This window comes from Ascidiella aspersa, chromosome 2 (genome assembly GCF_963924565.1).
Source record: "Ascidiella aspersa chromosome 2, kaAscAspe10.2, whole genome shotgun sequence".
In the NCBI taxonomy this organism is placed as follows: Eukaryota; Metazoa; Chordata; class Ascidiacea; order Phlebobranchia; family Ascidiidae; genus Ascidiella; species Ascidiella aspersa.
In genome coordinates this window covers 26480807-26494107 of record NC_139448.1, presented here as the reverse complement: position 1 = coordinate 26494107, position 13301 = coordinate 26480807, and the positions used below count along the sequence as shown (strand labels likewise).

Below are 13301 nucleotides of genomic sequence, written 5' to 3'. Positions count from 1 at the left end.
AATTGTTACTTATAAAACTGCGGTTTTATTTCTAGACTTTTGCTGATATCAGCCGAACATGTGTAATTTTACCAAAAGAGATCTACAAACATAGGCTACTTTGGTATTAATCTGAGAGAGTAAGTGCTGTAGCCTACTTGTGTAGCCTAAGTGTTGTATAAAAAAATCCTTTATATCTGTAAAGTTGCCAAAAATTTCATTTTTAAGGGTGCGATGGGACGCGGGCGCATTCGGGCTAAAACATTTTACAAATTTGCTCAGACATAGGCTACTACACACACATTAGGCTACTTTATCAATAATAACAGGAATGTTGGGGGATTGGTAAAACGATTTGTGAAAGTAACCGGCGTGACAATGTAAAAATAGTATATGGTGAAACATTCCAACAATGTAATGTGGATGAATGAATTGTATGACACCCCTATGAGGGAACTGCTGAATATTCACGTTATTTTAGTTACACGTAAATGGGTGAAATGCAGGCTGTAGATTCGGAACCCGATGAAATCACACATTTGACCGGAGTCGGTTTCGGGACTCGGAAGTTGGACTCGGGTTATTTTTAACCGACTGCAACGCCCTGGAACAAAGCAGTAGGCCTACAAAATTTTGGCGCTCATAAATATGACAATAATTATTTTAGTACAACAAAACATGTATTATTGCAAAAAGCTCTATGGCCCACTGAAATTGGTCTCGTGGCCCACAGTTTGTAAACCACTGATCTAGCGCGTCAAAAGTACCATTTGTCAACTTATTTACCTAAACCAATTTCAAAGCAACGGAAAACTTTAAAACTATTATGTATAATTAGTTAAAAATATAAACAAAGCCTACAAAACACTTGGAACCCTATAGCGCAAAATATGTTGAAGTTAGTACGTGGTGTTTAAACTAACCCATAACAGATTAATAATAAATTCTACTAGAAAAAATTGACTTACCAAAGCCGTTTATTCAATTTTTTATATTAGCCTATTACAGTGGTTCCCAAACTGTGGGCCATGGCCGAGGAGCGGGCCACAAGACAATTTTTAGTGGGCCATGGAGCTATATATAGCAACTAAATAAGTTTTTTATACTAAAATAATTGTTAGCATATCTAAAACAATATAGAAACGAGGCCATTTTCCGTAATTTTGGCTATTTGTGAACTATATACGTAAAGGCTAAATCTTACGACTTATGTATTTATTCGCTACGCAGTTAGCACGGCAGTTTATTTAAAATTCAGTTTGTAGTCATAAAGATATTTAATTCTAATCTATAAATGAACCAGAAGTAAAAACGATTATTTTTAGATGTTGCTAGAATCAATGCATTTATTGATTAAATTGTAGATGTTGCTAGAAATCAATGCATTTATTGATTAAAAAAACTATGTAGACGATATTTATATCAGCCAGATTGATATCCTTTTTGGAAGATGGGCTAAAGGGCATACAAAAAAGGTTACGGCACTTGGTGGGCCACAAACAGTTCTATAAAAAGAATTAAGCCACAGAATAAAAAAGTTTGGGAACCACTGGCCTATTACAACGTTTCATAACCTGTCCTAGGGCAAGAACTTCGCATACTGCGTGCTTGATTACGAATAGCAAACGCATATAATTTGTAAAACGTCGACACTCTTACGTTAACGCAACATTTCCTCTTTATATTTACACTAATGTATTTCAAAATTGTGTCGTCCTTGTGTTTCAGTACTAATACTTTCTCAATTACATTTGTTGTACTCTTTGCAGGCGAAATTACAATTGTTAAAACCGTTAGGTGGCGAATGTGCTGCAAGTTTTAATGTTCATGTTTTTCTAGGCAACTGACGAAGGTTGAATTTTTTTTTTTGACATAGCTTTATATAATCTAACTTTTGTAGTCTGAATCACCGCTGTTAAACGTTTTCCATGTATAGCTAAAACATTTACGAAAAGATTTATAAATAAATAAACACAGAAAAGTCGTCAAAGTTTATCTGGTATCTCATGCCTTAAAATCGTTCACAACTTGATATACAGCGGATTTAACGCCTTCTTAATTACTGAACAAGTTTTGTAAGTGACAACATACCGTGGTGTGCTATTTAGACACACCAGTTTAACGCAAAAATCATAAAAATATGTGTGCTATTTAGACACACCAGTTTAACGCAAAAATCATTTAATTTTTCAATCATAAAATTAATAAATTGTTAGAAATCCAATAAGTGGGTGTGTTTTTGGTAAATAAATTAAAATGTTGCTTGAGGGCTGCTGCTGATTGTTGTTAGAGGTTAAATGTCTTCAGTTTCACTTTCACTTACGGGAGAAACTAAGTAATGAAAAACTAGTGAATCGAAACTGATATGAACCCTTTTGATAGATACTCATTGGCCAAAACAAATCCCTTGACAATGATGTACTGTTAATTGCGTTACTCGGAATGGTTGCCAAACGTCTTGTAGCCGTCAGTATGTACATGTACATCATAGATATAGCAAACAATGGTATCTAGAAGACCAACTAAGTTTACCCAAAGCGATTTTTTGTGTTTTTAACGCGATTTCCGATACAAAGGCAAAGTGTTGTTGTTTGTTGGTTCTTTAAACCGATGCCAGTTGCGATTTTTTAGCCGTTCGTGACTCTGGAAGTCGTTGAAGACTACGATTTCCTGTCACGAAAGCCTAAACATGCGATGAGCAACGTTCCTCCTTTTGCTAATATGGTCGCATCCACTTATCCGATGTAAAACGGGGTGATACCAAAGAATCGTCGCACAGTAGTCGAGCCTATACGAAAACTTTCTACATCTAAACCAATTTTGCGCACTCAGCGGAAACTGTTTAATACAAGGGCCTTGTTTGGTAAGTGCATGGAAAATTCCGGTAATATACGCGGAAATCGCATGCATTGAGAAGCATATAGATTTTCGCGCATTAGCGCTATCGATTTTATAAAGGCCTTCACAAAAACTAACTTTCAAAAAAGATTTTAACAACCCTTAGTTGGACGTACTATGATTTAGAAGGAGAGGTCACAAAATTACGGTTTAACTGCGATTTTATTAACCAACCACCAGTCTATCTTCTCGACTTGCCATTTAATGGCACCGGACTGTGTGTATATTTGGCATGACTTTCCAAAAACGAACATATTTAACAATGGTTTTGGAAGAGGTTGTCAGGGCTGTCAGGCATAACCTGTAACAAAAGCTTTTGACACAGTTTAAACGTGAACGGAAGCGACGCCAAACGTAATCGTGTGTGCTTTGTCTAACGCCTGCTGTGTGCTACATGTTATAGGTATATAGGCTCGCCAATACGGCCGGCGGGCGCATGCACACGCAAGAAGGCTGCGAAGTGCTGCTGCTACTGCTTATACAGGCGAGCTTATGCCGGAAGTTTTGACATATCTGCCTCGTGACGTAGCACACCAAAGCGTTGTTGAACACAGCCTGCTTTGCTTTGCATGTTGTCTGGTCATTTGTTCAGCGAAATCTTTACAACTCTTTGTTGTCGGTGCTTGCATATGACGTATACGTGCCTTGCAGGTCATTTGTTTTTGTTTACTGATGTTTGAACCGCGTTAAAACAACATTGTTTGACTGCTGGTTTTATGTCATGCAAGTTAACTAGAACCTAGGTGATATACACTGAAAACATGGTTAAAGTGATCTTTGCTTTTAAAAATATCGCCAAGAAAACAGCCTGATATGTCGTTTCTGAATCACTTGTTCAACACAAAATAAACATAACGAAAACGTAGTGCATTTATCAAAAGCGAAAAACATATGGAAAGCGATAAATAGGAAAAAGAAGGACCAAACTGACCGCATTGCCATCGCACAAGATATCTGGAACTGTATGGTGAATGATACAAAATCGTAGGCCTAAATAAATACGCGGTTAAAAGGAAAATATATACGAAACCGTGTTTCTGGCTAGAATGTTAAATTCGCAGCAGTATTGAATGAGATAAAACAAAAACGTTGCGTGCAAATTCATCATACCAGCAGTGGGGACCTTTGACATGCGCGCAAAAGCGAACAATGCCTGAACGTCTGTGTAAAGTCGAAAATAATACATGCAGAAAATAGATAGCAGTAGGCCAATAGATTAAGTCGTTTACGCGACATACGAAGCGACGAAGGCATAACTTATAAACGGTAACTATAGGGTCGGCGATATATTTAGAATAATTTCTGAAGTGAATAAATAAATAATTGTCAGCGCAGCAGTGTCGTGATCGTCTTCCGAGTTCTCGGCCCTCGGCCACAAAACAAGTTTCCCATACGTGGCGCGGAATTCTCGCTCCTAGGTCGGCGGGCGCGTCTCAAAACGTCACCTGCTGCTGGCTCATCATGAGCTGGCAGCCCGAGTTGACGTGCGTCATGACCTTGGATTTGAGTTCCGCCACCTGCTGTCGCAGAAGGTTGGCGTTGGACGATAGCTCCATGTTCTGCGTCTTTAGATTGTTCACCTTGTCCTCGAGCCGCGAAATGCGCTCGAGCTTTCGCTTGCGGCACTTGCTGGCGGCCACGCGGTTCCGCAAGCGCTTTCGCTCGGTCTTGATACGCTCCTGGTGTTCCAGGTTGATGGGCGACATAGGCGGGCTCTTGGCGATAACTGGCACGGTCTGCGGAGGCTCTTCCTTCATATGGGTGATGACGGATCCGTGTGGGGGGATGCGGACGTTGGGATGGTGCATCTGCCCCATGTGGTGGATGGTCGGGTTGCCTCCAAGGCCGCTGGTGCTTGGGTTGTTGTCGTGCTGCTCGCGGTAGTAAGGGTCCGGCGAGCCGTAGGACTGCTGCTGCTGCTGTTGTTGCTGCATGTGGTGCTGGGCCAGCTGCTGGTGTGGGTGGGAGCTCATTCCCGACGTGATGACGGAACAGTGTGACGCGCCGCTCGGCGAGTTGGTAATAATCGAAGAAAGGTTGGAATTGCTTCCGCTCTGCGATTTGAGACGTTCCAGCTCGCGCACGAAGCCCTGTGCGTACATCTCCTGTTCTTGCGTTACGGCGTTGCGCGGGTAAAAACTTGTGCCTCCGTTGGAGTGCTGCTGCTGGCCGTTGTTATTTTCCGACGATGAACGCTCGAAGTCGGGGGAACTGCTTTTGAGCATGTTCAGCACATCGGGCGTTGAAATCGAACCCGCCGTCAGGCTGCCGCTGTTGTCCGGTATGTTTAGCGACAAGTTGTCGAGCGCGGCGTAAGAGTTCGTTATGACGCCGGTATGCTGAAACCCGCTGGCGGGTAAGCTGCTCGGATTCGTTGTTATAACACTGCCGTTGGGTAAACTGCCGGACACGCTGTAATGCTGCGCTGGTCTTCCGTAATCGACTCCCTCGCCGTTCAAAGATAAACTCATCCCTTTTAAGGCAGCCGCTTTGTTGAAGTCCTGCTCGTATTGACGATAAACTGGCGGCACTGAGGCGATCGCAGACACGGGGCCTGCGTCGGTGCTGTTTACGCTTTCCACTGAACCTGGAGACGACTGCGGGTCGTACGCGCCAGAAATACGGTTGCTTGGATCGTCGTGATAAAACGCTACTTCCATAACGCTGTCACAACGTGCACTGGTCTATAGGTAGTAGAACGCGACCGGCACTGATCTAAACAATAGCGGGGCTTGGCGCGCTCTCTTGAGGCGCAATGAAAGAGAGAAGCGGGCGCTCGGCGAGAGATTTAGTAGTGGGCAAATGACTAGTCTTCTTCCTATCTGGTTTCTGTTGGTTGGCTCGGCGGCTTGCTGTTGTGAGAGATGACTCAGAGCTCGTTGATGACGAGTGCGATGCACGCTCGTGGGTGCAAAAACTCCAACACACAGTTAGTCAATTCACTTCTTGAAAGTTTGGACGGTGTGCGATCAACCTAAATAATAAAGTCCCGTGTATTTCCAAGGGTGTTTGACGGTGGCTTGCGTTTGTCGTTGGGTAGTCTTGGTTTGCTTCAAAGCAATAGCTCGTTGGCCAGATGGCGGTGGTCTTCAGTTACTTCCTAGTTGTTGCAAGTCTTGCTGTTGTATGACATCCGTTTCAGCGGCTAGTTAATTAGCTCACAGCTTATGCTATCGCGTCTGTCGAGAGAAAAATGAACAGTGGTTAATTAACATACAGTCAAATCATGATTCGGCCTCTATGAGCAACACCAAACAATTAAATTTCCCACGCTGTCTGCTCTACGTTGAGTCGCACATAATACTACACGACGTGACCTGACAGCACTGCTGTTTAAACAAATTCTATCTTATAACAAATAAAACACAACGGCGCCTTTCCTATTGAAATTATACCTAATATTGTTAGCCTTCTGCTGTTGTGTTCCTAAATCACACCTACAGGCGCACCCTGCTTGGGCGAGATGCCTTCCGTGTCTGATCGACTCGAGAGCTATGTGCGACGATCTTGTAGTAAGTGCGAGCCTTTTTCGGACTTGAATATACCGCGCGGCGGCGCGTAGAAAGAAATGGAAGCTCCGAGGTATTTTTACCGACTGACGTCTGCGCGCGCGGCAGCCATTGGCTGCTTATGACGTCAAGCGGTCATATGATCTAGCGCTCGGCGATTAGAAAGAGACGGCGGCGGCGGAAGAGCGGCGGAACTTTTTCTCGCCCCTGTTTGCTGTGCGCACCGCGACAAGCGAACAACCCGAGCCTTGCTGCTCACGTCAATAAGCACCTAGGGAGAAACGCACCGTTCGAGTGAAATCGAGCGTGTTCGACACACACACTCTCTCGTTGCTCGTTCAACACCTCGGTCAAAAACAAGTATTCCAGCAGATTAATATTTATAGCCCTTGTCTGAAAGATCACCCGGGGCACTATGTACTTTCTCGGCGACCGGTTTTCGAGGTGAAAAGTTTCCCGACCGCATTCGGTTTTATTGGAACGCGAGTCTTCTGAGTAAATCCTGAAAAACACAACACAGGCGCGCAAAATACGCGTTACCTTGACGCTAAACTCGGTAAACGTTACCACAACGTTTGCAGTAAGCTTCGAGAAAGTAACTTCGCACTGCCTAAAGCTGCCCGGATCTGTCAGCAGCCAAAGGGTTCTGGCCACCCACCAACAGCACTAACTGCGAACTAATGATCTCTCGTTAGATTTGGAGTCACACCAGTGTTGCAATGAGACTAACGCGCTTTATATATCGTGACCAACGTCTCTGGGCGTAAAGAAGGGCGTTATTCAAAGTTACAAGCCAAGAGGAGGGTTAAATTTCAGACCAATTGACGTGAACGAACATTGTTTTCACGCGACAACAAATGACAAACGAAACTGATATTTGTCAAACACGGTAAAGTTTTTTATAGGTATACCTTACGTAATTTTATCTCCTCGTGCTCAACAAAATACGACACGTGCTGTAAGAGGTCTAGGTCTGTTTGCCTGCTGAAAATAAAGCCTTTACCTTACGCTAACAATGCTGTACAAGGACATCGTTATCGTACATCAAATGGTTTACAACCCGTCCATGGTACAAGTCATTGTCAAGTCGTAAAACACGATGCCAGCTGATGCAAGACAAACGAATGAACATTGTAAGCACATACATACAAACATTTAACGGGCGTGACGCTCTGCTGACCACGCTGGCACTGCCTTGGCCCCTTTCCTTGCCCAACTGAACCTTGTTGACGCGCAGTTTTTCGCCGCCTGTTGTAGGTAGCGCTCAACGAGTGAGATAATGGGCGCGGGGCTTTCCAGGTTCGCTCTCTTGTCGAAAACAACGCCCCATCGAACTCGCGCGGCAGAGCGATCGGTTACCGCCCGTGGCCCGCCTTTTCGCTTGTTGTTCAGGTGGCAAACTGGAAAATTTCCGCCGCAGTAAAAACAAGACACACAGTGGCGTTTTTGTAAGGTCGGCCTGCCACCGACCTCGCCCTTTTCATTTCGAAGTTTCAAAACACCTGTTTCGATGCAAAACACGATAAACTACTTGTTTGTGTGTGGTGCTACTGGGTTTTGTTGAAATGCGATCGCTCAAATTCGGTAATAAAGTGTGCGATTATAAAACACAGCTTAAGAACTAGGTTTAAAAATAGAGCAACTAAAACAGAGGTAAAAGTAAAATAGGGTAAAAAAATAGCTAGATAAGTTAAATAAACAATGCTTTACCGCACTAAACACACCGGCCACAATAACACTCCTATTATCTGCAAATAATAAAAAAAACAATCCCTGTACCGGAAAAAGCAGCTTGACAAATCGGCCTGTGCGAAAGCGATTAAACGAATTACATCGTGATTCAGACGTGCAAACCAAAACAAACGTGCCTTGGCAAATTTCCGGCGATTAGCAAAATCGACCAGCCAAGGCGACAAACTTCACACCCAGGAGAAGAACTAGCAGAAGAGTGGCGGCGACGGAGAGGAGAGCGGGCGCCCCTTAACAGGAGATTGTGTGTCGACTTAAAACGTCGGCACTGCGAGCGCGTTTTGGGGCCGCGTTTGATCGGGTTAGGAGCTGCCCAAACGAGACAGTGAGTCACGACGGAGGAGACATCCGGCGCAGGGCGAGATAAACAACCCGAATATCGGGCGAAATTACCCGACAAACAAGAAAAGAGAGGCTCAACTCGAATTTCGCGTCCGCGGATGTCGCCGCATCGTCGTTTACTGACGAGCCTTAAACCTGAACAAGTTTTCTTCTAACAAGGTGTGGGTCGTGACCGCAGGTGTGACGTGTAACAATACTCCTTTTCCCACCAAGGCCGCCTTGGGTCAAGCGTGTGTGTACGAAGCGCCGCAAAAAGTCACGACACGGGAAAAACGCAACGCGCGCATACGTTCTGTAAACAGACAGAATCGTAAAACCTTGGGAGCATCGCGTCGAACGCTTAGCTACAAAGACGAATCCCCGGTTAATTAATGTGCCTCTCAGCAACTCTGTTCATGCCCGTCCTGATACTGAGAGCCTATTGTCAACCCGTGAATTTAACGATTCCCCGGCTTTGATAAGATTTATACTTTCAAGGTTGCCCTGAATTTTATCATCTGACATGTGTATAAAAGGGACGGCAGATCGGGCACCACCCGCGACGTATGTTGGTATACGAGCCCATGCGATTGGCGGAATAACGGCCTGTTCGTTCGGGCGCCTTTCTCCTAACCATTGAATGGATTGCGCCAGAATCGGCGAAGGTTTCTCGCCGGTTTCGTTACGGTGTTGAATGGTGTAACTACCGCCGGGTATCGCACTTCGGCCGGGTAAACAGCTTTGCCGGCGACGGGGGAATTTTTCGCATTCCGTTCCGTTTGAAGAACAGTAGCCGGCCACGTAGAAATAAGCTTTAAGAGAACTGAGAGAAAAGGAGAGCGAAATTCCTAGCAAATCGTCGAGCCCTGCGCATAACACCCTTCAAATCGAATGAATGTGGCAGAAATATGCCGGGCCTGTTTGTCAGGCTGCCGTGCAATCGATGTAACGCGCTTCTGCCGGGTGACGTTAAGCGTTTTCCCCAGCATAAATTATTTAGCGACGTCGACTGCTCCTTTGGTCGAGTGTTTTTGGCAATTGAGTTACCTCAGCTCTTAAACCAACAAAAAATAACACTCAAAATGATGTATAATACTGACGTAAAATATGTTTATTTATTCTAGGATAGTAGAAATACAAATGTTTTAAAGCAGTTGTTTTGTGTTATTCTTAGTGACGCTTTACTCTAACCCGTTGTCAAAACTCTTATTTATACGGGGCATTGTTTAAACATTACAACATGCCAGTGCACGCAGAATCGTTACAACTTCGAAGCTTATTCAATATTCATGTTGTATTACCGATAAGATCTCATTAGGTCTTAATTCGCGGAACTGCCAGCACTAATCCAATCGTTATGGGTTTAAATCTACACATAAGCTCCAAGAACCGTGAAGCGAACATGCTGAATTCGCTGTAATCTTTTTACGCCGAAAATTGGAACACATCGCTTCTTTGGCTAAACAACAAAACAAGCAAGAGCCTCACTTGGCCTGAGTTCGCAAAAACACACTTAGCGCCACGTTACTGTTTTTCTCGATAGATACTGTCAAACAACAAGCTCCTTCGCCGAGAGAAGGCGAGTCTCGATTACCTAACAACCCGAACGCTAATCTGTTGCCAGTGTCAAGTTACCGCTTGCACAAGACACGCGCGCGCTCTCGCCCAGCTCGCTACCACGACGTTGAAAGTCAGTCGACAACTGTCTCCGCTCGTCTGGACGCGCTAGCGCAAAACAGGATCCTCCAGCACTTGCCAGGCGACTTTGGAGGAGCGCGAAAGAAAGACACCGTTGTGAGCCAAGCGGTCGGCAAACAACTCGCCCGGTTTTGCGGTGGCATCAGGCTGTGGGCGTCGCGAGGCGGCGAGTTGCTCGGTTTCCTGACTCGCATCTTGCCGCCCCCAACGCTGACTGATGTTTGCTGCTGCTGATGCCGCTGCAAAACAACAAGGTGGGCGGCCGCGGACGCGTGAAAAGCGTTTTGCGCAATTTGCTAGCCAACCACGCAGGCAGAAACGCGACACGACGCCGCTGCAATAGGAAAAGGTGACGCTCACAATGGATACCGGGCTGTTTTCCCTGAAAGTTTGGGAACACAAAGCGACACGAAACTGCCTCACGCCTGACTGGTTGTTTCGTTTCGCTAAAGTAAATTTTGCGGAACACCAACTTTGACAACTTTTCGTTTAGTTAGCTTGTTAAGTGGAAATCAGGATCTTCAAAATAGAAATGCTAAGGTGGAAAATAAAGCATTGCGAACATCACAAGTGTTACCTTCATTGTTGACAACTTAGTATAAAAGCATTAAAAAGAAAATAATCACACGTATGTTTTCATAATTTAGTCATAGATGCGGTTTTATTATTAAACATACCTCTTATACGCCTATAGAAACCACATAGTGAAACAGAGTAAGGCAATGGGGCACAGATACGCGACAGCTGAAAAGACAGACGCACGTCGCCACAAAAGTCAAAAACAAAACCAATCCAGGCTTCGGGTGCTTTCCAGTCACGTGATGCCTACGTCAATCGCGCTTGGATGGACAAGTGCCTGACAACCGAAAAGCTTTTAAGTAAATAGCGCCCGTAGGTTTCAAAACTAGACGTTCCTAATCGGCGATTGCGCCACTGAGTGTCTTTGAGTTATGCGAGGTGTAAAAGCAAGCTACATCGTCCAGGAGCACAAATTGCGTCTATATGTTTCATGGGTGCAAATTTCGTATTTGTTTTAAAATTTCCAGAAAAACAAAATGGTGTGTCAGCCCATTTTTATACAAGAAAAGATTCACATTTTTATACGGAAAAAAATCGATTTAAAATCGAGTCGCGAGGCTGTTGTTTTTATTATCCTATATTGATGTTAATGTAACAACGATAAACCGTGTATTTTAATAACGAAAATATTCTTTTATGTAGTTGCGGGTTTCTTCGGGAGTGGCACGCGCGTTGTACTCAATGTAAACAAAAACCGGGATCGCGATCCCAACTCACGTATATGACAGTGACGGATCGATCCCGATGCCTAAAGCCCTTTAACGATCTCATCCCTCCCCAAAACCGAACTGTGGCGGAGCGGGGAAAAACAGCTTAACGCAGAAGTGGCCAAAAAAGGAGTGTCGCCAACACTGGCTGCTTGGCAGGCACACACCGTGTCGTGCCAGGCATTGTTGAAGGTGGCGCACGATCGCCCAAAAGTCCCCCAACGCTCCTTTCCCCACTGGATTGGTCGGCGATGATTAATCCGGCAGCCATGTGTCCCCACACTACGGTTCCTGAGCATTCTAGCCTTGGGGAATTTGTTACGGTGTGCTTTATGGTGGAACAAATGTGTTAACTGCGACAGTTTAAAAAAAAAATCCTGCATGGCATCTGTTCTGGTTGCTGAGACCGCTTCGCACTTTCATGATGGCACCAATTAAAGTAGCCCACACATGTTAATTAGTAAATATTCATTTTCGTCGGTGCCAGAATATAATTTTTTACTTCAGGTTTTAAATTGCGTTTGGTGTGTTTTTGGTACAATTTTTGGTACAACCTGTTACCTATGTTTCGCAAATGAGTCTTTTAAATGTAGGCTAACTTACTGAGACGCGAAGCTTTGATTCCCTATACATGCGCTCACTTTTTACCATTTTTCCAATTGGTAAAATCCATTCGCTTTAAAGAAGTGGATGACGCCCTATTTTACACTATTTGTTAAATCAAGGGTATTTTGTTGATTTAAAAACTTAAAACGTGTTTGTTCAAACCGATAAACAAACTTTGTTTGCTGTTACAAGATAAATCAAGCTGGCAACGCGTAAATTTTCTAAGCTGGATTACTGTGTGGTCGAACTTTTTAGGTACTTCAACAAAATTGTTTTATCTCAACATGAAAGTGTTTCAGGCCAATCGATCTTGTCGAGGTCGCGGTTTTAAAGTAGGCAGAATTCCACGTTGTCAAGCTCGCGGCTACTATCTTTAGCACAATCGCAAAAAATACATAAGAAAGCCAACCAAACACTTTCAAAAAAGACCTCGGCGACAACTAAATTTACAACGCGCACCTGGTATGAATCATGTTCGATGCCTGTTAAGCTGCTTCGCCGCTGACAGAGGCAAAATAAAGATGCAGCCGGTGCTAAAATTACGACAGGCGGCTATATTGGGACGCCGTAAAAGCCGGCAGCGACCGCGACGAGCACGGCGACGAAAATCATTTGCCAGGCCAAGGGCTAACTTGTGACGAAGTCGCGCGCTGTATACCGAAAAGCTAATGGCTCGCCGATAGCTTCTGGCGAATCGAAGCAGCAACAGCATCCCCGTAACGTCGTTATCTATGCACCTTGACTTCGACCACAACAACCGATGCGCTATGCTCATGACCAGAAATTACCTTTTATGGTAGCGAACGTTGCGCCAATGTGCGCGGTTTTGGTACCGGGTTTCAAAATTACCTTCGGCGCCGGCTTTTGCCATTCTCGCATTCGCATATATGCTCCACATAACTTGCTATGAACCGTGTTTTACAAGTCCCTGGACTTTAGACCTCGCAAAGAGCTAAATTAAAATTCTTGGATATTAACCCTGGAATGGATTGTTCTGTTTTCGGAGTACAAAATTAAATAAAAGCTAAAATAAAATGCAAACAAGTATAAAATTTTTTTGAATGTTTTTCATTTATAGGCTACGTTCGAAAATGGCCATATTGTTTACCAAAACTAGATTAGTCTTTAATCAATCTTCGCTGCTGGAAAACACAATAATATGTAATGTACTCCAAAGGTGACAAACCAGTTATTTCGAGCAGCCTACTAGTTAAACGTTTATATAAAGGTCCGAAAATTATACCTTCTTCGCCGC

The 13301-nt window shown here is 44.2% G+C and overlaps 1 protein-coding gene across 1 annotated transcript; it reads right to left on the bottom strand.

Moving 5' to 3' along the window:
* Positions 1–3691: 3691 nt before the first annotated feature.
* Positions 3692–7376, bottom strand: LOC146164562 (transcription factor Jun-like). The gene has a single exon (XM_083382331.1). The coding sequence runs from the start codon at positions 5535–5537 to the stop codon at positions 4311–4313; it is 1227 nt and encodes a 408-aa protein (XP_083238457.1). The 5' UTR covers positions 5538–7376; the 3' UTR covers positions 3692–4310.
* Positions 7377–13301: the final 5925 nt, after the last annotated feature.

Coding starts and splice junctions, on each gene's coding strand:
- LOC146164562 (XM_083382331.1), bottom strand. CDS start 5,537: ATGGAAGTAGCGTTTTATCACGACGATCCAAGCAACCGTATTTCTGGC.